The sequence below is a fragment of the Mirounga angustirostris genome, unplaced genomic scaffold (genome assembly GCF_029215605.1).
Source record: "Mirounga angustirostris isolate CCGP_5_RB_7025 unplaced genomic scaffold, mMirAng1.0.hap1 SCAF_14, whole genome shotgun sequence".
Classification (NCBI taxonomy): Eukaryota; Metazoa; Chordata; class Mammalia; order Carnivora; family Phocidae; genus Mirounga; species Mirounga angustirostris.
The window spans coordinates 94221634-94248055 of NW_026991722.1; the positions used below are offsets into that span (position 1 = coordinate 94221634).

At 47.7% G+C, this 26422-nt stretch overlaps 1 protein-coding gene across 1 annotated transcript in view; it reads right to left on the minus strand.

Annotated features, from left to right (window-relative positions):
- Positions 1-3091: 3091 nt before the first annotated feature.
- Positions 3092-26422, minus strand: part of LOC135362480 (proline-rich protein 36-like) — a 49032-nt gene continuing 25701 nt past the window's right edge. Inside the window, exons 6-8 of the mRNA XM_064577711.1 lie at positions 4141-5083; positions 3564-3732; positions 3092-3451 (exon numbers count right to left, since the gene is read on the minus strand). Coding sequence (XP_064433781.1) covers positions 3092-3451; positions 3564-3732; positions 4141-5083 — 1472 coding nt within the window. The remainder of the gene's footprint in view (positions 3452-3563; positions 3733-4140; positions 5084-26422) is intronic.

Here is a 26422-nt window from a genome sequence, read left to right on the forward strand (position 1 = left end):
CAGCAGCAGGTGCCATTGGCTTCAGCTTGAGTCACCGGCGGGGGAAGCAGGCGCCGCGATAGGGGCGGGGTCAGCAGCAGGCGGGTCAGCGGCGGCAGCGTGGGTCAGCGTGGGGAGGGGCGCCGGAGGTGCCGGCGGGCATAGTCGGGTTACGCGGCTGCGTCGGCAGCGTGGGCGGCGTCAGCAGTAGTGCTGGCGTCAGTCGCCTTCAGCGTTGGGCAGCAGCGGAAGCTCCGGGCAGCAGAGGCAGCAGCAGGAGTATCAGCAGCGGGCGGCGGCAGCGGTAGTTGCCGGGTTAGTGGGGCCAGTATGTGGCAGCGGGAGGCGGTGGAGGCAGTGGAGTCAGGGCGCGGCAGTAAGCGGTGGGGGCAGGGAGGCAGGTAGCGGCAGGCAAGTGTAGTGGGCGGCGGCGGTAGGCGATTGCAGGCGGCGGGAGGAAGAGTTGGCAGGCTGTGGTAAGCAACGGCAAGCAGGCAGGCGGCCGCGGCAGGCACGCAAGGGCGGTGGGTGGCAGAAGGCAGGTGGCGGCGGCAGGCAGAGGTAAGCGGCAGCAGGGGCCGGCAGTGGCAGACAGCAGTGGTAGTACTGACTGGTGGCGGCAGCAGGCAGGCGGTGGCAGGCGGCGGTGGCAGCAGTGGTGGACAGTGGATGCAGGCAGCGGCAGGCAGGCGGTGGCAGGCGGTGGCAGGCGGCAGCGGGCAGCAGCAGAGGTGGCAGCGGTGGCAGCACCAGCGGGTGGAGTCTGCGGCTGCATCGGCTGCAGGGGCGGCAAGGGCTGCAGGGGCGCTAGCTTTGGGCAGCCCCGGGTCATTGGGCGGCGGTGTGTGGTAGCCTCAGCAGCAGGTGCCATTGGCTTCAGCCGGAGTCACCGGCGGGGGAAGCAGGCGCCGCGATAGGGGCGGGGTCAGCAGTAGGCGGGTCAGCGGCGGCAGCGTGAGTCAGCGTGGGGAGGGGCGCCGGAAGCGCCGCGGGCATCTGCGGGTTACGCGGTGGCGTCAGTGGCGTCAGTGGCGTCAGCGGCGTCAGCGGCGGCAGCAGTAGCGCTGGCGTCAGTCGGCTTCAGCTTTGTGCAGCAGCGGAAGCTCCAGGCAGCAGAGGCAGCAGCAGGCGTATCAGCAGCGGTCGGCGGCAGCGGTAGGTGCCGGGTTAGTGGGGTCAGTATGTGGCAGCGGGAGGCGGTGGAGGCTGTGGAGGCAGGGGGCGGAAGTAAGCGGTGGGGGCAGGGAGGCAGGTAGCGGCAGGGAAGTGTGGTGGGCAGCGGCAGGCAGGGTTGGCAGACAGGCGCCGGCGGTAGGCGATTGCAGGCGGCGGCAGGATGCGGTGGCAGGCTGTGGTAAGCAACAGCAGGCAGGCAGGCGGCCGCGGCAGGCAGGCAAGGGCGGCGGGCGGTGGAAGGAGGTAGCAGGCAGCGGCGTCGGCAGGGGGCGGGGGCAGGCAGGCTGCGGCAGGCAGGTGGCAGACAGTTGCTGGCAGGCTGCAGCACTGGGGGTACGCAGTAGCCGCAGGTGGCAACAGGCAGTGGCGGCAGGAAGCGGCGGCGGGCAGGTGGTGGGGGCAGGTGGCGGCGGCTTGCAGGCCACGGCCAGAGGCAGGCAGGGGGCGGCGGCGGCAAGAGGTTGCAGACGGGGGCAGGCAGTGGTAAGCGGCGGGAGGAAACGGCGGCAGGCAGCAGGGCCAGGCAGCAGCGTTAGGTAGGCGGCAGCAATAGGCGTGTGGTGGCCTTGGGCTGGCGTGGCGGGTAATGGTAAGTGGCAGCAGGCGGCGGTGGTAGGTAAGCAGCAGCAGGCCGTGGCGGGCTGCAGGGTGCAGGGGCCAGGCAGGAAGCGGCGGCTGACAGTCGCAGCCGGCTGTAAGCGGTGGCAGAAAGCGGCGGCAGGTGGCAGGGGCAGGTGGCAGGGCGAAGCGGGCTGCAGCGGCGGCAGGCAGTGAGGGCAGCAGACGGCAGCGGCAGGCGGTGGGGGCAAGCGGGCTGCAGGGGGCAGCGGCAGCAGGTGGCGGCGGTAGGCAGGCAATGTTGGCAGGCATCGTCGAGGTTCGGCAGCGGAGGCTGGTGGCAGTAGCCGCAGATGGCAACAGGCGGTGGTGGCAGGAAGCAGTGGCAGGCGGGTGGCGGGGACAAGTGGTGGCCGCAGGCAGCAGTGTTAGGAAGGCGGGAATTGCAGCTGTTGGGAGGCGGCAGTAGTAGGCATGCGGTGGTGGCAGGCTGCGGTGGCGGGCAGTGGTAAGCGGCAGCAGGCGGCGGTGGTAGGGAAGTGGCAGTGGGCTGTAGCGGGCAGCGGGCAGTCGGGGCAGACAGGCGGTGGCAGGCAACGTCGGCAGCGGGCTGCAAGCGGCCGCGGTAGGCAGGTGGTGGTGGTGGTGGCGGCAGGTGGCGGCGGTAGGCAGCGGTAAGCGGCGGCAGGGGGTGCGGGCAGGCAGGCGGAGGCAGGGGGACACAGGCAAGGACGGCGGGCGGCGGCAGGCAGGGTTGGCAGACAGGCGGTGGTGGTAGGTAGTAGCAGGCAGCCCCGGCAGGAAGCGAAGGCAGGCGGCAGTGGCAGCAGGCGGCAGCGCGGGCAGGCTGTGGTAAGCCGTGGCTGGCAGTCAGGCAGCCACAAGCAAGGGAGGCGGGCGGTGCAAGGAGGTAGCAGGCGGCGGCGGCAGGAAGCGGTGGGACGCAGGCAGCTGGGGCGGCAGGCAGGCAAGCCCCGGCAAGCGGCAGGCAGGCGGCAACAGGAAGCGGCGGTAGCGGTGTCAGGCGGCAGTGGCAGGAAGCGGCGGCAGACAGAGGAGGCAGGTGGCGGGCGAAGGTGGCAGGAGGAGGCAGGCTGCAGCGTAGGCAGGCAGTGGGGGCAGTGGGCTGCAGGCGCCAGCGGTAGGCAGTGGCGGTAGGTAAGAGGTAGCAGGTGCAGGCTGCAGTAAGCAGCGGCTGGCAGGCAGGCCATGGCAGGTAAGGGCCGCGGGTGGTGTAAGGATATAGCAGGCGGCGGCGGCAGGCAGGCGGCGGGGGCAGGCAGGTGGCAGACAGCAGCATTAGGCAGGCGGCAGCAGTAGGCCGGCGGTGCCGGCAGCGGTTGGCGTAGGCAGGCAGCGTTGGCATGCATTCTCGGGGTTAGGTAGCTGGGCCCGGTGGAGCCAGGCTGCGGCAGCAGACGGCGGCGGCAGGCAGGCGGTCACGGATGCCGGCGGGCAGCAGGCTGCAGGCGCAGGCAAGGGCGGTGGGTGGCAGAAGGCAGGTGGCGGCGGCAGGCAGAGGTAAGCGGCAGCAGGGGCCGGCAGTGGCATACGGCAGTGGTAGTACTGACTGGTGGCGGCAGCAGGCAGGCGGTGGCAGGCGGCGGTTGCAGCACTGGTGGGCAGTGGCGGCAGGCAGCGGCAGGCAGGCGGTGGCAGGCGGTGGCAGGCGGCAGCGGGCAGCATCAGAGGGGGCAGCGGTGGCAGCACCAGCGGGTGAGGTCTGCGGCTGCATCGGCTGCAGGGGCAGCAAGGGCTGCAGGGGCGCTAGCTTTGGGCAGCCCCGGGTCATTGGGCGGCGGTGTGTGAAAGCCTCAAGAGCAGGTGCCATTGGCTTCAGCCGGAGTCACCGACGGGGGAGGCAGGCGCCGCGATAGGGGCGGGGTCAGCACAGGCGGGTAGCGGCGGCAGAGTGAGTCAGCGTGGGGAGGGGCGCCGGAAGCGCCGGCGGGCATAGTCGGGTTACGCGGCGGCGTCAGTGGCGGCAGCGGCGGCAGCAGTAGTGCTTGTGTCAGTCGGCTTCAGCGTTGGGCAGCAGCGGAAGCTCCGGGCAGCAGAGGCAGCAGAAGGAGTATCAGCAGCGGGTGGCGGCAGCGGTAGGTGCCGGGTTAGTGGGGTCAGTATGTGGCAGCGGGAGGCGGTGGAGGCAGTGGAGGCAGGAGGCGGCAGTAAGCGGTGGGGGCAGGGAGGCAGGTAGCGGCAGGCAAGTGTGGTGGGCGGCGGCGGTAGGCGATTGCAGGCGGCGGCAGGAAGCGGTGGCAGGCTGTGGTAAGCAACGGCAGGCAGGCAGGCGGCCGCGGCAGGCAGGCAAGGGCGGCGGGTGGTGGAAGGAGGTGGCAGGGGGCGGCGGCGGCAGGGGGCGGGGGCAGGCAGGCTGCGGCAGGCAGCTGGCAGACAGTTGCAGGCAGGCTGCAGCACTGGGGGTACGCAGTAGCCGCAGGTGGCAACAGGCAGTGGCGACAGGTGGGGGCGGCAGGAAGCGGCGGCGGGCAGGTGGTGGGGGCAGGTAGTGGCGGCCGGCAGGCCCCGGCTAGGGGCAGGCAGGGGGCGGCAGCGGCAAGAGGTGGCAGACGGGGGCAGGCAGTGGTAAGCGGCAGGAGGAAGCGGCGGCAGGTGGCAGGGCCAGGCAGCAGCGTTCGGTAGACGGCAGCGATAGGCGTGTGGTGGCCGTGGGCTGGCGTGGCGGGTAATGGTAAGTGGCAGCAGGCGGTGGTAGGCGGCGGTGGTAGGTAAGCAGCAGCAGGCCGTGGCGGGCTGCAGGCCCCAGGGCCCAGGCAGGAAGCGGCGGCTGATAATCGCAGCCAGTCATAAGCGGTGGCAGAAAGCGGCGGCAGGTGGGGGCAGGTGGCAGGGGGAGGCGGGCCACAGTGGGGGCAGGCAGTGTGGGAAGCAGGCGGCAGTGGCCGCAGGCAGCGGAGGCAAGCGGGCTGCAGGGAGCAGCGGCAGCAGTTGGCGGCGGTAGGTTGGCAGCGTTGGCAGGCACCGTCGAGTTTAGGCAGCAGAGGCTGGTGACAGCAGAGGAGGTGGCAGGTGGCGGGCTGCAGGTGGCGGCGGTAGAGAGCGGTAAATGGCAGCAGGGGGTGCGGGCAGGCAGGCGGAGGCAAGGGGATGCAGGCAAGGGTGGCAGGCGGCAGTGGAAGGAAGCGGTGGCGGGCAGGTGGCTGGGGCGGTAGGCAGCGGTAACTGGCAGCAGCTGGCGGGGGCAGCGGCCCGGTGGTGGTACGGGCAGGGTCAGCGCTGGGCAGCCAGCGCCAGCAAGCAGCAGGCGGCAGAGAGCGGCAGCGTGGGCCAGCCGCGTCGGCGGTCAGCAGCAGCATCTGCGATGGGCAGCGGGTGTCAGTGGCGGTAGCTGGGGGCTGTGGCGGTATGGCTGGGAGCAGAGAGAGCCAGGGGCAGCGGTGTCCTTGGAACCCTAGCATGCTGCGGTTCCGAGGAAGAGGTGCCCCTCAGCCTGGTATCTGCAGGGCACACAGGGGGCCACCCAGGACCCAGAGGCTGAGCCTGAGGCGGCGTGCCAAGTCCTGCTTCCTCCCATTGGGGAGGCCAGTTGAGTTCGGCCTCTGCCCTGGGCCTGAGCTTCAGTCTCTCCATCTGTAAATTGGGCAGAACAGCAAAACCTTAGGGTTATGGTGCAGATTTAACGTAGGTAATGGGTTTCCTCTAGACTGGTTCAGAGTACAGGTTGTCATTCCTCTTATTCCACTTCCAGCTGTGTGACTTTGAGCAAGATAGGTAATCACCAGGCCTCAGAATTCTCATCTGAGAGATGGGTCTGCAAAGAGGACCTATATAGGCTTGTTTTGGGGATTTAGTGAAGTAGTACACAGAACCCATTTCCAAAATCAATGTAAATCATGGTTCCTGGCTCGAGATAAGTGCAGTACGAGTCTTTGGGATGAATATCACAGAAGTATTAGTTATTGTTATTGCTAGCACCGGGGAAGGAACACCGTGATTGCCATCCTCATGATTATCATCGTGAGTTAATTGAGGAGCTGCTCTGTGCCTGGCGCTGGCTAAGCATTCTACACCCTTTATCAGTTTGCACTTCTCCATGGGCTAGGATCCTGATAGGCCTCTGAGTCTTAGAGACGCAGATAATGCTTGGAACCAGATTTCAATCCCTTGTCTTTGCAGCTCCAAAACCTGTGCTTCCAACCTCTCCATGATTGGGGCGTATCCGAAACCCTCATGCCTCTCTGCTTGACTCTGCACCTTACAGCTTAGAATAGGGCCTAACACAGGGGAATACAGAGGGATAAGTATTCTCTATTTCTGTTACCGTCGTAGTCTTTATTCCCTCGCAGTGCTTTATGGGCACAGATGTAACGGCGTTGGTTAGTGATTCAGATCAAGAGCTGACAGACCATCCCAACTGAGAGAAATGAGACCCATTTTATGTGCTCCTCTCCCCCTAGAATGACGGTCAAGAGACAGTGATGACTCAGAGGTTGCCAGTGAGTTAAAGAAGTTGGCTGCCCAGCCGCAAGAGCCTGAGTAGACAGCAGCGGCGACCTTTGGTAGCATCTCAAAAGACACCTACACGATGGAACATGCCCAGGGATTTGGAAAACCGGTAAGGCACTTTCCATACACCCTGCCTTGTTCTTCCTCAACTTCTTCAGTATCTCCCAGGAACTCCCTGCTTCTTCCTGTCATTTGAATATAGTGACCTTTTTTTTTTTCTTTAAAGATTTTATTTATTTATTTGAGACAGAGAGAATGAGAGACAGAGAGCATGAGAGGGAGGAGGGTCAGAGGGAGAAGCAGACTCCATGCCCAGCAGGGAGTCCGATGCGGGACTCGATCCCGGGACTCCAGGATCATGACCTGAGCCGAAGGCAGTCCCTTAACCAACTGAGCCACCCAGGCGCCCCTGAATATAATGACCTTTACTTCTTCCTTTCCAATTTGGATGTATTTTATTTCTTTATTTTTCTTGTGTAATTGCTCTGGCTGGGATTTCCAGTAGTATAATTGACCGTTGTCCATCGTCGTTTTGAATTGTGTGGTCCACTTAATACATTTTTTATTCAGTAAATACAGGCATTGCTTGTAAAGGTATTGTCCTTTTGAATTTTTTTTTCTTTTAAAATGATTATTTATATTCTCCTTACTTAACATACAGTGCAATATTGGTTTCAGGAGAATTCCGTGATTCATGACTTGCTTACAACCCCTACTACTCATCATAACAGTGCCCTCCTTAATCCCATCACCCAGCTAGACCATCCCCCAAACACCTCCCCTCTGTCAAATCTCTGTTTTCCAGCATCAAGAGTTTCTTACAGTTTGTTTCCCTCTCTGTTCTTTGTATTCCCCCTCCCATTTGTTGATCTGTTTTGTTTCTTAAATCCTTAGGAGTGAAATCACATGGTATTCGTCTTTCTCTGACTCACTTATTTTGCTTAGCATAATACACTCTAGCTTCATCAGGATTTTTTTTTTTAAAGAATTTATTTATTTCTTTTTCTTTTTTTTTAATTTTATTATGTTATGTTAGTCACCATACAATACATCATTACTTTTTGATGTAGTGAGCCACGGTCCATTGTTTTCGTATAACACCCAGTGCTCCATGCAGTACGTGCCCTCCTTAATACCCATCACTGGGCTCACCAATCCTCCCAACACCCCTCTAAAACCCTGTGTGTTTCTCAGGTCCATAGTCTTTCATGGTTCATCTCTCATCCAATCCCCCCCCCATTTTTCCCTTCCTTCTCCTAATGTCCTCCATGTTTTTCCTTACGTTCCACAAATTAGTGAAACCATGTGATAATTGACTTTCTCTGCTTGACTTACTTCACTTAGCATAATCTTCTCCAGTCCCATCCATGTTGATGTAAAAGGTGGGTATTCATCCTTTATGATGGCTGAGTAATATTCCAGTGTATATATGGACCACATCTTCTTTATCCATTCATCTGTTGAAGGGCATCTCGTCTCTTTCGACCGTTTGGCTATTGCGGACATTGTTGCTATGAACATTGGGGTGCAAATGGCCCTTCTTTTCACTACATCTGGGTCTTTGGGACAAATACCCAGTAGTGCAATTGCTGGGTCATAGGGTACCTCTATTTTTAAATTTTTGAGGAACCTCCACACTATTATTTTTTGACAGAGAGAGACACAGCAAGGGAGGGAACACAAGCAGGGGGAGTTGGAAAGGAAGAAGGAGGCTCCCCACAGTCTTTGGATCCAATGTGGGGCTCGATTCCAGGACCCTGGGATCATGACCTGAGCCGAAGGCAGACGCTTAATAACTGAGCCCCAAGCTCCATCAGGATTTTCTTAATCACACTCTTTTTCTCTAGCTTACTTTGTTGTAAGAATACAGTCTAAAATACATATAACATTCAAAATATGTTGAATCAAATCTTTGTGTTCCTGATAACTTTTGTGGTCAACAGTAGGATATTAGTAGTTCAGTTTTGGGTGACTCAAAAGTATTCTCAGATTTTCAACTGCACAGGGGTTGGCAACCCTAATCCCTGCATTGTTCAAGGGCCAACTGTATGTTGAATAGAAGTGGCGAGAGTGTGCATCCTTGTCTTGTTCCTGATCTTAGAGGAGAAGCTTTCGGCTTTCACTCTTGCATAGGACGTGGCTTCTCAGGTATGGCCTTTATTAGGTTGAGTTACATTCTCTGTATACCTGCTTTGTTGAGAGCTTTTATCAAAATGGGTGTTGCGTTTTGTCAGATGCTTTTTCTGCATTGGTGGAGAAGATCATACGATTTTTACCCTTTGTTTTGTTAATGTGGCCTATTTCTTTGATTGATTTGTGGATGTTGAACCCCCCTTGCATCCCTGAAATAAATCTGACTTGTTCATACTTCTTCCTGTATTGTTGAATTTCGTTTGCTGTTATTTTGTTGAGGATTTTTATATCTATGTTCATCACAGATACGGGTCTGTAATTTTCTTTTCTTGTGGTATTTTGGTAGGGTTTGATAAGGGCAATGCTGGCCTCCTAAAAGGAGTTGAGAAGCATTCCTTCCTCTTGTATTTGTGGAAAAGTTTGAGAAGGATTGGTATTCATTTTTCTTTGAAAATTTGGTAGAATTCACCAGGAAACCATCTGGACTCCTGACTGTTGAGAGGTTTTTAATTACTCATTTTGTTTCCCTACTGGTAATTGGTCTGTTCAGAATTTGTGTCTTCATGATTCATTCGTGGAAGGTTGTGTGTTTCTTGGAATTTATCCTTTCCTTTTGGACGGTCAAACTTGTCGGGGTGTAATTGTTCACAGTAGTCTCTTATGAGCCTTTGTCTATGGTATCAATGGAAACATCTTTTTCATTTCTGATTATGTGTACTCATTCTTTTGTTTTTTACCTTGAGGCTAGCTGAAAATTTGTCAGCTTTTTTCTTTTCTTTCTTTCTTTTTTTTAAAGATTTTATTTATTTATTTGAGACAGAAAGAATGAGAGAGACAGAGAGCACATGAGAGGGCGGGAGGGTCAGAGGGAGAAGCAGGCTCCCTGCTGAGCAGGGAGCCCGATGCGGGACTCGATCCCGGGACTCCAGGATCATGACCTGACCCGAAGGCAGTCACTTAACCAACTGAGCCACCCAGGCGCCCTCAGCTTTTTTCTTTTCAAAGAACCAGCTCTTTTGTTGATCTTTCTATTGCCTTCATAGTCTGTATTTGATTTATTTGTTTGAGATGTTACTTCCTTTCTTCTATTAAATTTGGGCTTCCGTGTTCTTTTTCTGGTTCCTTGAGGTGGAAAGTTAGGCCGCTTATTTGAGACGATTCTTGTTTCTTGATTTATGCCTGTATCACTATAAACTACCATCTTAGAACCACTGTTTTTTAATTTTTTAAAAAAATTTTTATTGTTATGTTAATCACCATACATCATTAGTTTTAGATGTAGTGTTCCATGATTCATTGTTTGTGCATAACACCCCGTGCTCCATTCAGAATGTGCCCTATTTAATACCCATCACCAGGCTAAACCATCCTCCCACCCCCCTCCCCTCTAGAACCCTCAGTTTGTTTTTCAGAGTCCATCATCTCTCATGGTTCATCTCCCCCTCCAATTTACCCCCCTTCATTCTTCCCCTCCTGATATCTTTTTCTTCTTTTTTTTTTTTTTTGTTTCTTAACATATATTGAATTATTCGTTTCAGAGGTACAGATCTGAGATTCAACCGTCTTGCACAATTCCCAAGGTTTACCAGAGCACATACCCTCCCCAATGTCTATCCCCCAGTCATCCCATCCCACCCCCCACTCCAGCAACCCTCAGTTTGTTTCCTGAGATTAAGAATTCCTCATTATCAGTGAGGTCATTTGATACATGTCTTTCTCTGTTTGACTTATTTCGCTCAGCATAATGCCCTCCAATTCCATCCACCTCGTTGCAAATGGCAAGATCTCATTCCTTTTGATCGCTACATAATATTCCATTGTATATATATACCATTTCTTCCTTATCCATTTATCTGTCGATGGACATCTTGGCTCTATCCACAGTTTGGCTATTGTGGACATTGCTGCTATAAACATCGGGGTGCATGTACCCCTTCGGGTCCCTACATTTGTATCTTTGGGATAAATACCCAGCAGTGCAGTTGCTGGATCATATGATAGATCTATTTTCAACTTCTGGAGGAACCTCCATACTGTTTTCCAGAGTGGCTGCACCAGCTTGCATTTCCACCAACAGTGTAGGAGGGTTCCCCTTTCTCTGGATCCCTGCCAATATCTGTCCTTTCCTGACTTGTTAATTTTAGCCATTCTGACTGGTGTGAGGTGGTATCTCATTGAGGTTTTGATTTGGATTTCCCTGATGCCGAGCGATGTTGAGCACTTTTTCATGTGTCTGTTGGCCATTTGGATGTCTTCTTTGGAAAAATGTCTGTTCATGTCTTCTGCCCATTTCTTGATTGGATTCTTTGTTCTTTGGGTGTTGAGTTTGATAATTTTGGATACTAGCCCTTTATCTGATATGTCATTTGCAAATATCTTCTCCCGCTCTGTCGGTTGTCTTTTGGTTTTGTTGACTGTTTCTTTCGCTGTTCAAAAGCTTTCTATCTTGATGAAGACCCAATAGTTGATTTTTGCCCTCGCTTCCCTTGCCTTTGGCAATGTTTCTAGGAAGAAGTTGCTGAGGCTGAGGTCGAAGAGGTTGCTGCCTGTGTTCTCCTTTAGGATTTGGATGGACTCCTGTCTCTCATTGAGGTCTTTCAACCATTTGGAGTCTATTTTTGTGTGTGGTGTAAGGAAATGGTCCAATTTCATTCTTCTGCATGTGGCTGTCCAATTTTCCCAACACCATTTGTTGAAGAGACTGTCTTTTTGCCATTGGACATTCTTTCCTGCTTTGTCGAAGATGAGTTGACCATAGAGTTGAGGGTCTACTTCTGGGCTCTCTATTCTGTTCCATTGATTGATGTGTCTGTTTTTGTGCCAGTACCATACTGTCTTGATGATGACAGCTTTGTAATAGAGCTGGAAGTCCGGAATTGTGATGCCGCCAGCTTTGCTTTTCTTTTTCAACATTCCTCTGGCTATTCGGGGTCTTTTCTGGTTCCATACAAATTTTAGGATGATTTGTTCCATTTCTTTGAGAAAAGTGGATGGTATTTTGGTGGGGATTGCATTGAATGTGTAGATTGCTCTAGGTAGCATTGACATCTTTACAATATTTGTTCTTCCAATCCATGAGCATGGAACGTTTTTCCATTTCTTTGTGTCTTCCTCAATTCCTTTCATGAGTATTTTATAGTTTTCTGAGTACAGATCCTTTGTCTCTTTGGTTAGATTTCTTCCTAGGTATCTTATGGTTTTGGGTGCAATTGTAAATGGGCTTGACTCCTTCATTTCTCTTTCTTCTGTCTTGTTGGTGTATAGGAATGCCACTGACTTCTGTGCATTGATTTTATATCCTGCGACTTAACTGAATTCCTGTATGAGTTCTAGCAGTTTTGGGGTGGAGTCTTTTGGGTTTTCCACATAAGGTATCATATCATCTGCAAAGAGTGAGAGTTTGACTTCTTCTTTGCCGATTTGGATGCCTTTGATTTCTTTTCGTTGTCTGATTGCTGTGGCTAGGACTTCGAATACTATGTTGAATAGCAGTCGTAGTAGTGGATATCGCTGCCGCGTTCCTGACCTTAGGGAGAAAGCTCTCAGTTTTTCCCCATTGAGAATGATATTCGCTTTAGGTTTTTCATAGATGGCTTTTATGATACTGAAGTATGTACCCTCTATCCCTATACTCTGAAGAGTTTTGATCAAGAAAGGATGCTGTACTTTGTCAAATGCTTTTTCTGCATCTATTGAGAAGATCAAATGATTCTTGTTCTTTCTTTTGTTAATGTATTGTATGACGTTGATTGATTTGTGGATGGTGAACCAACCTTGCAGCCCAGGGATAAATCCCACTTGGTTGTGGTGAATAATCCTTTGAATGTACTGTTGGATCCTATTGGCTAGTAGTTTGGTGAGAATTTTTGCATCCTTGTTCATCAGGGATATTGGTCTGTAATTCTCCTTTTTGATGGGGTCTTTGTCTGGTTTTGGGATCAAGGTAATGGTGGCCTCATATAATGAGTTTGGAAGTTTTCCTTCCATTTCTATTTTTTGGAACAGTTTCAGAAGAATAGGTATTAATTCTTCTGGAAATGTTTGGTAGAGTTCCCGTGGGAAGCCATCTGGCCCTGGGCTTTTGTTTGTGGGGAGATTTTGATGACTGCTTCAATTTCCTTAGTGGTTATAGGTCTGTTCAGGTTTTCTATTTCATCCTGGTTCAGTTTTGGTAGTTGATACATCTCTAGGAATGCATCCATCTCTTCCAGGTTATCTAATTTGCTGCCATAGAGTTGCTCATGATATGTTCTTATACTTGTTTGTATTTCTTTGGTGTTGGTTGTGATCTCTCCCCTTTCATTCATGATTTTATTTATTTGGGTCATTTCTCTTTTCTTTTTGATAAGTCTGGCCAGGGGTTTATCAATTTTGTTAATTCTTTCAAAGAACCAGCTCCTAGTTTCGTTGATCTTTTCTACTGTTCTTTTAGTTTCTATTTCATTGATTTCTGCTCTGATCTTTATTATGTCTCTTCTCTTGCTGGGCTTAGGTTTTATTTGCTGTTCTTTCTCCAGCTCCTTTAGGTGTAGGGTTAGGTTGTGTATTTGAGACCTTTCTTGTTTCTTTTTTTTTTTATTAAGATTTTATTTATTTATTTGAGACAGAGAGAATGAGAGAGACAGTGAGCACATGAGAGGGCGCGAGGGTCAGAGGGAGAAGCAGGCTCCCTGCTGAGCAGGGAGCCCGATGCGGGACTCGATCCTGGGACTCCAGGATCATGACCTGAGCTGAAGGCAGTCGCTTAACCAACTGAGCCACTTTCTTGTTTCTTGAAAAAGGCTTGTATTGCTATGTAATTTCCTCTTAGGGCTGCCTTTGCTGCATCCCAATGATTTTGAATAGTTGTGTTTTCATTTTCATTGGTTTCCACGAATTTTTTAAAATCTTCTTTAATTTCCTGGTTGACCCACTCATTCTTTAGTAGGATGCTCTTTAGCTTCCATGTATTTGAGTTCTTTGCGACTTTCCTCTTGTGATTGAGTTCTAGTTTCAAAGCATTGTGGTCTGAAAATAGGCAGGGAATGATCCCAATCTTTTGGTACCGGTTGAGACCTGCTTTATGACCTAGGATGTGATCTATTCTGGAGAATGTTCCATGGGCACTAGAGAAGAATGTGTATTCCGTTGCTTTGGCATGGAATATTCTGAATATGTCTGTGAAGTCCCTTTTGTCCAGTGTGTCATTTAAAGGCTTTATTTCCTTGTTGGCTTTTGCTTAGATATTCTGTCCATTTTAGTGAGGGGGGTGTTAAAGTCCCCCACTATTATTGTATTGTTTTCGATGTGTTTCTTTGCTTTTGTTATTAATTGCCTTATATAATTGGCTGCTCCCATGTTAGGGGCATAGATATTTACAATTGTTAGATCTTCTTGTTGGATAGACCCTTTAAGTAGGATATAGTGTCCTTCCCTATTTCTTATTACAGTCTTTGGTTTAAAATCTAATTTGTCTGATATAAGGATTGCCACCCCAGCTTTCTTTTGGTGTCCATTAGTATGGTAAATGGTTTTCCACCCCCTCACTTTCAATCTGGGGGTGTCTTTGGGTCTAAAATGAGTCTCTTGCAGACACCATATCGATGGGTCTTGTTTTTTAATCCAATCTGATAGCCTGTGTCTTTTGATTGGGGCATTGAGCCCATTTCCTTTCAGGGTAACTATTGAAAGATAGGAATTTAGTGCCATTGTTATTGCCTGTAAGGTGACTGTTAGTGTATATTGTCTGTGTTCCTTTCTGGTCTATGGTGCTTTTAGGCTCTCTCTTTGCTTAGAGGACCCCTTTCAAGATTTCCTGTAGGGCTGGTTTTGTGTTTGCAAATTCCTTTAGTTTTTGTTTATCCTGGAAGCTTTTTCTCTCTCCTTCAATTTTCAATGACAGCCCAGCTGGATAGAGTATTCTTGGCTGCATATTTTTCTCATTTATTGCTCTGAATATATCCTGCCAATCCTTTCTGGCCTGCCAGGTCTCTGTCGATAGGTCTGTTGCCAATCTAACGTTTCTGCCATTGTAGGTTACATATCTCTTCCCCCGAGCTGCTTTCAGGATTTTCTCTTTGTCTCTGAGACTCGTAAATTTTACTATTAGATGTTGGGTTGTAGACCTATTTTTATTGATTTTGAGAGGGGTTCTCTGTGCCTCCTGGATTTTGATGCCTGTTTCCTTCCTCAAATTAGGGAAGTTCTCTGGTGTAATTTGCTCCAGTATACCTTCTGCCCCTCTCTCTCTTTCTTCTTCTTCTGGGATCCCAATAATGCTAATGTTGTTTCGTCTTACGGTATCGCTTCTCTCGAATTCTGCCCTCGTGATCCAGTAGTAAATGAAACATTTAAAAACAAATATATTGACCTCCATGCCCAATGGGGCACTCAAAGTTGCAATCACAGGATCAAGAGTCCCAATGCTCCGCCGTCTAGGCCAGCCAAGTGCAGCATTCTTGGAACCCATTTTGCTGCATTCCATAAATTTTGCTATGTTGTATTCCATTTTCATTTGTCTCCAAGTATTTCTTGGTTTCTCTTGTGGTTTGCTCACAGACCCACTAGTTATTCAGTAGCATGTTGTTTAATCTGCATGTTTGTGAAATTCCAGTTTTCTTCTTGTAATTGATTTCTCATTCCATACCACTGTGGTTGGAAAAGATGCTTGATTTGATTTCAGTCATCATTTTGGAAAATTCTAGGCTTCTTGAATTTATGGACTTGTGTGGCATAACATATGGTCTAGCTTGGAGAATGTTCTATGTGCACTTGAGAGGAGTGTATCCCATGTGCTGCATTTGGACGGAGGCTTCTGTATGTATCTCTTAACTCCATCTAATTACCTAGTTGTCTGAGGCTGATGTTTCCTTATTGATCTTCTGTCTGGATGGTCTATCCATTGATACAAGTGAGGTGTGACAGTCCCCCACGGTATTGCTGCTGATTTCTCCTTTGAGGTGTGTTCATATATGCTCTACATATTTAGTTGCTCCTCTGTTGGGTGGGTAAATATTTACAAATGTTGCATCCTCTGTTTGGATTGATTCCTTTATCATTATGTAATTCCCTTCTTTGGCTCTTGTTACAATGTTTGGATTTTTTTTCTCCTTGGTTAGACTGAGAATCAGAAGATCATGCGTTACCTCTGCAGCCTTGAACAAAACATACCCCTTCTCTTAGTCTGTTTTTTTTTTTTCCTCTATAAAATAAAAGCAAAGTCTTCCCTGAGGACCATCTCATGACTCAAATAAGAGAATGTGTATAAAAGTGCTTTGTAAACTATAGATAACGCCCAAATATGAAAAGTTATACTGCTTTTGATTATACCACAGCCAAATGTTCAGGATAAGATTTTTTTTTTTTTTGACACATGTATTTACTTTAGGGAGAGAGAGCATGCACAGGCATGTATTCGAGAGGGGAGGGGCAGGGGCAGAGGGAGAGAGTGAATCCTCAGGCCGACTCCCTGCTGAGTGCAGAGTCCGATGTGGGGCTTTGTCCCAGGACCTTGAGATCATGACCTGAGCCAAAATCAAGAGTCAGCTGCTTAACTGACTGTGCCACCCAGGCACCCCCAGAATAAGATTTTAAAAAAATAATAATATTTATTGAGGGCTTACTGTTGTAGGAGTATTCTATGTGACCTCTATCTCATTTAATTCTAAAAACAATTTTTTCTTAAAGAAAATTAAAAACAAAAGCTATCCTAAAAGTAAATTTTCATATTATCCTCAGAGCTGGGGAAACACAGGCACAAGAGAGGTTAAGTAGGGGCACCTGGGTGGCTCATTTGGTTAAGCTTCTGCTTTTGGCTCAGGTCATAATCCCAGGGTCCTGAGATTGAGCCCGGTGTCGGGTTCCCTGCTCAGTGGGGAGTCTGCTTCTCCCTCTCTCTCTCCCCCTGCTTTTGCTCGCTCTCTGTATGTGTCTCTCTCACAGATAAATAAATAAAATAATAAAAAGAAGAAGTTAAGTGACTTGCTCAATGTCATAGTAAATATTAGAACCAGATACAGACCTGAGTGTGGGACTCTGAAGTCTGTGTTCTTTCTTTTTTAAGTTTACCAAATATATACATAACCCTCAAAATATTGTAGATTAAATGACTTTAGCCTTTCTCAAATCATTGCGCTTTGGATGATGCTATAATTTGGGTTACCTGGCTGGCGCGGTCAGTGTAGTATGAGACTCTTGATCTCACAGTTATGAGTTTGAGCCACATTGTGGGTTCAGCTTACTTACAATAGAAAGATGTTGTAATTGGGCTTGTTTTCTTTTTTCTTTTAACCTCTTCACCCATTTCTCCCACCTCCAACACCCTACCTCTGCCAATCACCCATTTGTTCTATCTAGGAGGTCAGTTTTTTGTTTTGGTTTTGTTTGAAGTTCCACAAGTAAGTGATGGATAGTGTTTGTCTGTTTCTGTCTGTCCTGTTTTACTTCACAGAATGCCTTAAAGGTCCATCCATTTGGCAGCTGGAAAGATTTCATTCTTTATTCTGGCTGAGTAGTATTCCATTGTGTTTACCTACGACAATTTCTTTATCCATTCATCCACTCATGGGCACTTAGGTTGTTTCTATATTTTCATTGTTGTAGATAATCCTGCAGTGAACACGGGTGCACATACCTGTTTCAGTTAGTGTGTTCAGTTTCCTCGGATAAATACTCTGAAGGGTAATTGCTGGACCATATGGTAGCTCTATTTTCAACTTTTTGAGGCACTCCCATACTATTTTCCAGAGTGGCTGCACCAGCTTGCATTCCCACCAACAGTTAATTTTCTTGTTTTTATTTTAAGTAAGAAACCAGTGGAGCAAATACACCAATGCCACTGAGATATGTCTTTGGGAAGCTAGGCCACACCCCTGGAGACCCACCAGTTTCTCTCAGTTGCTAGCAAAACTCGTGCAATGAGATGTATTGAGACAGTCTCAGTGGAAGAAACCATCATTTTTTCCCTCTGATAATGTAAGTTTTCAAACATTTAACAAAATATAATATTATTTTAAGTAGATCTCGACAGCCTTTCTCCCAGCTCATCTTACTCCGGATCATGTCCTTGTCACGTGTGGAAGGAAGTACCCCTAGAACCCCCCACGTCTGGAACAGTGCTTACAGATTCTGTATCCGGGAGTCTCCTCTTGTGAAATGCAAGCATTCCTTGATTGCCATTGCCACGTCATCAGTCCTCAGCTGTCCTGTTTGCTTAGTGTTTTCTAGGGACGAGGGGCTGAGGGTGGAGTCCTGAGGTTACAGGTTGCAGGGCTTGGCAAGTGGGAGGTGGAAGGGCACTCAGGCAACCGACGGAGGAAGGGAGCATCAGAGAGCCAACAGCAGTATCTGAGCAAAGGGGGACCTGAGGATTAGAGGCATCTTACAAAAAGGAAACAGGGACCCTGGAAAGAGTTGGGGAGGTGCTAAGAGCAAACTTTGTCTCTGTGTCTGTTCCCTGTCTGATCAGTGATTACCAGCGTGATCCCAGTTGCTGTTTCCAATGCCAAAGATAAAGAGAAGGGGCTTGGAGCTGGAATCGCCTATGTTGTTTGTTTAGATACAAGACAATAGTTCTCTGGAACACTGACCTTGTAAAGAACAGAATGTATTTGCTCTGCCTGCTCTGTATCTTCCAACAGGCCGCAGGCATCCAAGAATTCATCTCTTGTAATAAAATCAGCCCTTTCAACCACTCAGAAGACTTACGATAGGGATCACTACCCAGATTAATTTGCTACCAAATAAAGAATCAAATGCCAAGATAAACAAGAGAGAACAGGCAGCTGGTAGGGTGCCTCATCTTTTCTAAGCTGGTATCTGCTAAATTTTTAATGATTTTAAATTTGCTCATTATATTTCTACCAGAAGGTGGTTCTCTGAAGAGCCAGCCTCCTGTCAGGGTGCCTTGATGGCCCTCCACATTTCCCAAGGCAGCCTCCCAGGGCGGCTCTCCGCCTGGGTTGTACCCTTCACCCCTTGGGCAGTAAGTGGGGATGAACAGGATTGGTTGCATAGTTTGAGGGGCCCAATGCAAAATGAAAATGCAGGCACATTGTTCAAAAAGTGTAAGACTTTCAAGATAGCAGGGATAAATCAAGTGTGGAGGCCTTTGAGCACATGCCCTGGGTGAGCACACAGGTGACATGCCCATGACGCTGAGACTATAGGTGTCAGTGGGGGAGGAGCAAATCTTTTCTCGCTGTTGATTTAGTCACTTGTCATGCCCAAGACTTAACGTTTATAATATGGAAGCTGGATAAATTCTTTAGTCCAGAACGCTGATTTAAGAAAAGTTGTGCATCCACTTCTGAATATTTACCCCAAAGACACAGATGTAGTGAATCGAAGGGCCATATGCACCCCATATGCAATGTTCATAGCAGCAATGTCCGCAATAGCCAAACTGTGGAAAGAGCCGAGATGCCCTTCAACAGACGAATGGATAAAGAAGATGTGGTCCTTATATACAATGGAATATTACTCAGCCATCAGAAAGGATGAATACCCAACTTTTGCATCAACATGGATGGGACTGGAGGAGATTATGCTAAGTCAAATAAGTCAAGAGGAGAAAGTCAATTATCATATGGTTTCACTTATTTGTGGAACATAAGGAATAGCATGGAGGACATTAGGAGAAGGAAGGGAAAATGGAAGGGGGGAAATCGGAGGGAGAGATGAACCATGAGAGACTATGGACTCTGAGAAACAAACGGAGGGTTTTAGAGGGGAGTGGGTGAGGGGATGGGTTAGCCCGGTGATGGGTATTAAGGAGGGCACGTACTGCATGGAGCACTGGGTGTTATACAAAAACAATGAGTCATGGATCACTACATCAAAAACTAAAGACGTAATGTACGGTGATTAACATAACATAATAAAATTTAAAAAAAGTTTGAAGTATTATGAGAATAACCAAAATGTGACACAGAGACAGGAAGTAAGCAATTGCTATTGGGAAAATGGCACCAATAGATTTTCTCCATACAGTTTTGCCACAAACCTTCAATTTGTAAAAAGCACATTATCTGTGAAGTACAATAAAACAAAGTGCAATTAAAAAAAAAAAAAAAAAAAAAAAAAAAAAAAACTAGGGTGCCTGGGTGGCTCAGTTGGTTAAGCAACTGCCTTCAGCTCAGGTCATGATCCCACGGTCCTAGGATCGAGTCCCGCATCGGGCTCCCTACTCTGCAGGGAGCCTCCTTCTCCCTCTCCCACCCCCCCTGCTTGTGTTCCCTCTCTCGCTGTGTCTCTCTCTGTCAAATAAATAAATAAAATCTTAAAAAAAAAAAAAAAAAAAAAAACTAATGATGTATTGTATGGTGACTAACATAACATAATAAAATTAAATTAAATTAAAAAAAAAAGAAAAGTTGTGCGTCCAGAAGGAAAAGGTCTATTTGCAGAGGCTTCACCTCGTTTTTTTCTTTTTTTTTTTTTTCATCTTCAAGATGATTTGAATTACTTTAAAACTACTTTATAACTATCCCTGGGGACTCTCTCTTTGAGAAGGTTTTTTTTTTTTTTCTTCCTTTAGATTCCATCTAGCTCTACATATTTATGTTCATAACATGAATTATTTGGGTAATAGCCTCATGCATTCCTGTGATATTTCAGGGCCCTCATTTGTGTTTGGCCCCCATTTGTTGGCTTTAAGATTCTGTCAGCATGAAGAAATCACCCCTGTGGACAGTATTTAATTTTTAATGCTGTGCTTCTCAAGCTGGGGTCTGTCCGCTGAGGTGTTCTTGGCTGCCTTAACTTTCAAGTTAGGAAAACACTGCTTGAGGCTCCAGTCAAATTCTAACCCAAAGGTTTTGAAGCCTTAATGATTAATGAGGTCTATACCCTTTCTAATGACCATATGCAAATCAAATGTTTAAGAGAATAGTTGAAGAAAAGGGGAAAATGACAATCTTCATTCAGATAAGATTGGGCCTATTGGTTAAAAAAAAATATGGGTAACTACTTATTGAAGAAGAGTAATGTTGCCAGCAAAAATAATCATCTTGAGTGTTTATTGCATGATACAAACTTTTGAAGTATCAGGTTTTTTTCAGTTGAAATCCAGTTGAGCCTCCTATTTGCAAACGAGGGGCCTGAAGCACAGAGAGGTGCAGTAACCACCCAGCTCCAAAGCAGAAGGGCAGGAGACAACCTCAGGCTCCCCGAGAATCTGACTCTAAAGTGGGTTAGCCCGGTGATGTGTATTAAGGAGGGCACGTATTGCATGGAGCACTGGGTGTTATACGAAAACAATGAATCATGGGTCACTACATCAAAAACTAATGATGTACTGTATGGTGACTAACATAACATAAAAAAAAAAAAAGCCCATGTCTCCCCCTCCGGGCCATTTCTTTGCATATGTGTGCTAGAACATCTTTAATGCGTGAAGGTTTGGGTCATTTTCAGTTTTTACAGGAGCAGGAAGATCTGTGGCATTTGTTGGGGACTTGACTATTTTAAAATGTAGATTTTATTATTATTCAAATACGGTGAAGCCAGCAGATCAGATGACTGCCATTGAAAAGATGAGTGTCACTCACAGTTCCAAGAAGAGAGGCCATGCCACGCCATGCAGGGCCATATGGGAAGCAATGGGGTCCCTCAGGAGGCAGAACGTCAGACAAGGATGTGGGCAAGAGCCTTATTGTGGTTTCCATGGGAAGGAACAGGTGAAGCAGAATAAGCAGGCATAGGATTGGCTGGCTTGAATAATTTAGGTGGGCTCTGGGGTGTAGGGGTTGTCTCTAGTTGTCTGGTTCTTGACCCCAGGGGCATCTGTGTAAGGGGATAGTGGCCCAGAGTGTGAGAGCCCAGTCAAAGAGGTGGTTGGGAATGGGCTCTGTATTGGTTGGCTTACATATGGAAAGTGTGCTTGCAGGTGAATCATCTATCATCTCTAGGAATTGGCCAGCCCTGTGAGGGACAGTGTCTCCAGGTTGGCAAGGCCCCAGGAGTCAGAGCGTCAGAATACAAAGAAATGCTAAGACGGTGACCTGGAAGATCCAGGCTGACAAGAGATCCAGGAGCTCTTCTCATTAAGAGAAGACAGTAGGTCCTTCAAGAGCGGTCATCTAGAGATAATGCAAAAGTGCGTGTACAGCTTGTAGAGACGGCCCCGTTCATCAGAGCTGCAACCGCAAGTCTTGAGATGGTGATTTGGGAATACAGGACACTGGGAAAAGAAGCAATTGTGACACTTAGTGGCTGTCAGTAATCATGATTATGCTTCTTGGTAATGAGGCAGAGATGATAAGCAATTTCAAAAAGTTTCAAGTGCATATTACTTTTGATTTCCTCTACTCATGTTGCTAAGTTTCCTACTGTTGATAACCAGAATGATGAGATAGACCTTAGACCAGCCCCTTCTCCCCAGCCCTCCAGATAGTCAACAAGAACAGAGAGGGCAGTGTCCGCAGAACAGGGTGCTACCTTTCCCCCGCTTCACACGGCACCAGGTGCAGTCCCTTGGGCCCCACGTCCAGGGTCTCACTCCACCGGTGCCCTACCCTGTCCACCTGCTTTTGGGTAACTAGTCCCTCAGCTGGACTTTCAGCTGCCCTCTTATCCCAGCTGGGAATCTGGGAGTCCTGGGGCTCGAGGATGTAAGGGCACGGAGATGTCTGTGTGCAGAGGGGAGGAGTTCGGTGTTCCAAGAAGGTGTGCTAAGGGCTAGCACTGAAGGCAGAAGGCAAAGAGAAGATAGACTTGCCAACTGGCAGCGTAGGTCTGCCCCTGTAGGGGGCCCAGTAAGGGAGGGCCAGTCTCAAAACCCAGAGACTCAAGGAGTCAATCTGCAGAGCCTGTATGGGGTTCTCTCTTCCTTAACGGGTAGAGAATGTCCAAGTGGGGAGCATGGAGGTGAACAGTTTTTATACCCCGGGGCACATCAGGCCACAGGAGGAAGTCTCCAAATACAGGATCTCACTTAGTCCTCAGATAACCCAGTGAAGGCTTCCCAGAGCTTGGGTGCAAACACTTCCCATCTATTCATTTTCTTTCCTAACTAAAAATGGATTCGCCCTTCAAAGGGCCATCTTGTCTGAAAGTCCAACATCTCCCTCTTGAGGCTCTCTCCTCTGCAAATTGCTCAGGAACTTGGTGGGGTTGACCTGATCCAAATGGGCCAAACTTAATCAAACCCCACCCACGAAGCTGGGCTTGGATTGGTGCTAGCAGTCACATGGCTTGGGTTCACCGCTGGTTCCATCCACCTGAAAGTCTCTGCGGGGCAACCACTGACCAGACCATTGTGTATCTTCCAGGGTGAATGATGTGCCTCAGAGCTAAGCTCTGCTAATGGGACACCATGATTTGACCCAGAGGGTTTCAGCCTTTAGTACTTAACCCACTGGGATAATAAGTTTCCTGTTACCCCTCTCTCCTATGGTGGCACCCCAACTGCTCCCTGGGAGCCCAGGGCTTTAAAACCCAAAGACTGAATGGACTCCTTTGCCCAGAAAGTAGAGCTGGCCTCTGCCTACACATAGGCACCTCCATCCCCCTCTTGAACTTCTTCAATGTCTCATTTACTTTAGTCACTGTGGGGAAGGCAAGGGGACATTCTTGTATTAGTCTTGCTAGAACTGAGGAAGAAAGAGAAAAACCAGAGGGCATTATCTTGCACTTGCCTTCTGAATGGTGCTGCCATTTCCCACCCAACCCCTCTGCTTTCTCTTCCCAGCACAGACATCTGTGAGTAGAACTTTAGGCCCAAAGTCAAACTCACCTTGCTCCACACACACACCCGAACATCTCAGCTGCCTGTTCTCTGGTACTTAAATCCATTTTTAAGTGGAGATAAGGTCTTTCTTTCCAATATTTTACTTGATAATTACAGCTTTATGATTGGCTGGTAGAAATGACATGTTTCTTTTTTTTTATTATTATGTTATGCTAATCACCATACATAACATCAGTAGTTTTTGAAGTAGTGTTCCATGATTCATTGCTTGTGTATAACACCCAGTGCTCCATGCAGAACGTGCCCTCTTTAATACCCATCACCAGGCTAACCCATCCCCCCACCCCCCTCCCCTCTAGAACCCTCAGTTTGTTTTTCAGAGTCCATAGTCTCTCATGGTTTGAGAAATGACACGTTTCACTCCGAATTCCTAGATTCATTCTGCAGTTCTTTGTCAAGTCAGAACCTGTGATGGTCTCGGTGAAGGTTTGGCAAACCATCGCCCATGGGCCAGATCCAGGCAGCTGCTGGTTTTGTGTGACTGACAAGTGTCCATAAAACACTTACTGGAACACATCCATGCTCATTCATTCACGTGTTTTCTGTGGCTTTCTTGCTATAATAGCAGAGCTGAGAAGTTGCAATAGAGAATGTGTGGTCCACAAAGCCTGAAATATTTACTATCTGGCCCTTCACAGGGAATGTTTGCTAACCCCCAGTCTAGATGATGAGAAGATAGGTTTCTGGCTCCAACATTTGCTAGTTGGGGTGACACTGAGCTAGTCACTTAATCTCTTTGCATCTCAGTTGCCACATGTATAAACTGGGGATAATCATAACGACCTGGGGGATGTATGAGAGAAAGGAATCAATACTTGGAAAGTGCTCAGCAGTGTTTTGTACCCAGAAAGCGCACCATTTAGTAGTTATTGGCATGCAAATAATCTGGCAATGGGGATCTTAAGGAAAAATTGGTTGACTTTGGATAAACCTCTTGAAACTTTCAGTTCTCAGACTTCCTGGTTGCATCATGTCTATACAAACAGTCTATGCTTTGAGGTTTATCCAGCTCACGTCCATACACATATCTTGCATGTATAGGAGAGGGAACAATGCCTTTAACCTTGAGCGAGATGATATGTTTCTGAGCATCTGAGTTGTTGGTCAATGTTACACCAAGCACAATGTTTGACACCTGCTTTGGTAATGTCATAAAGTGTGGCATGTGGCAGGGGGACAAGAAATATCATTTAGATAAGAATTAAGAAGTCAGGAGAGTCTAAGATAAAAGAAGCGATTAAAATGCAATTTTCAGATGAGCTCAAATGCAGTCTGTCTCCTACTCCTTATTGTGGGCTGGATCCGGTCTTTCTTAGTTGAGGGGGTCAAACATCAGTTCTCCTAAACAAAAATGCTACAGCTTGGAAAAAATCATATGCCTTACCTAATTTTAAGCCACATTTTGTGGTTCCTCTGTTTCCATTTCTCGAAGCAGTAAATAACAGACCATAGCTATTTATCAAAACTTCCATTTGATGCATCAACTACAAAAGAATTGATAAGAAGGAATTAAAGCTCCTTTGTGTTCTTGCCATTAGACAGCAGAGCTAAACAGGGCACCTTCACTCCCTCCTTACCTCTTTCCTCAAGTGTGGCACATGGGTCTCACGGTTTCACAGGGAGACAGTGTGTGTTAGGATCATACTGACTGGGGAACCAGAAGGTCTGAGCTCTGATGTTGGCTTTGTCATGTAAACTTGGACTATTGACTCAACCCCTCTAGGTCCTATATTCCTGTGATGGTCCATTTTATGTGTCAGCTTAGAAGGCTCTTTTGTATGAGACTAACATTTAAATTGATGAACTTAGGCTGAAGCAGACTGACGTCCATAATGTGGGTGGGCCTTATCCAAACCGTTGAGGGCCTGACTAGAACAAAAAGAGCAGCTTTTCTGAGTAAGAGAAAATTCCACAGAAGGCTGCTTTTGGACTTCATCTGCATGATTGTCTCTCCTGTGTCTGCACACTGCAGTTTTAGACTTGTCAGCCTCCATAACTGGGTGAGGCAATTCCTTCTAATAGACCTTTCTCTCTCTCTTTTTTTTTCTTCCTCAATTTCTTTTCTTTCATTCTTTCTTTTTCTTTCTCTCTTTCTCTTTCTTTTTTCTTCTTTCTTTCTTTTTCTTTCTTTCTTTCCTTCTTTCTTCTTTCTTTCTTTCTTTCTTCTTTCTTTCTTTCTTTCTTTCTTTGTTTCATTCTTCCTTCTTTCTTTCTTTCTTTCTTTCTTTCTTTCTTTCTTTCTTTCTTTCTTTCTTTTCTTTTCTTTTCTTTCTCAGAGAGAGAGAGAAACACTGACTAGTACAGTTCCATTCATAAAATAAGACTTTAGTACAGTCCCTGATAACTCTATGATAAGAGGACCCCATGGACCCCTGGGTTGACTGTCATATATAAATATGTTTCTCCCCAAACAGATGACTTCACTTTGCTTCCTTGCACAAACTAAAGGCCTTCTCATCATTTGTGTGATTGAGAGCATAGGTGCTGAGGCCTGACTCCATGGGTTCAAATCTAAGCTCTGCCACTTGGTGGATTTTGACCATGGGAAAACTACTTAACTACTCTAGGCCTCAGTTTCCTCATCTGTAAAGGGGAGATAATAAACTATCTACCTCATAGGGTTATTGTGAGAATTAATGAGTTAATAAATGTAAAATGCTTAACAAGATATCTGGCACTCAGATAGGGTAGATCTAGTTATCCTGCAGTGATGACTATATTGTTTATGCTTAGACATTATTGGCTGGAAATTCTTAAGTAGTCAAGTAGAGCCTTAAGGAAGCAGGAAAAAAAAAATGATGATGTGCCTAGAGGGGGAGAAATCATACTTGGAGAACACAATTAATAACTTCCACAGTTATTCATATTATGTATTTATGTATAATTATATATATACATATTTAATTAATACTATGTATTATGTGGCCCACTTCACTTTGCTTCTTTGTTTATGGCAAAGGACTTTTTTCAACAATTCTTTCTGTAGGAAACATCTTCCCTGCCTTGCTTAGCGGAGATCACATGGTACAGCTCCTCCAATAGTTACAGCCTTGAGCAGTGAGATCATCAGTATCCATGTAAATAGACACAGTTTAGCATCTTGGGCTGGTATCAAGGAGCTTCTATATGGAAGCAATTACACCCTTGGTGGTGGTGGGGAATAGTTAAAAATGCAAATATATCATTATTCACTAGCTCTTGGAAGTCATGCCTCTTGCATTTCATTCTGAACTTCTTGCTTAATGCCTTTCAAATCTCCCCTGCTATTTTTGGCTTCTCTGAAATAATTCTGCCAAGGCAGAAAATTGGCAGTCAAATAAGTTTCATTGGCCTTTAGATCATTTTATTTCTTAACTTGTATTTTTCCTTTGCTCTCTGTTC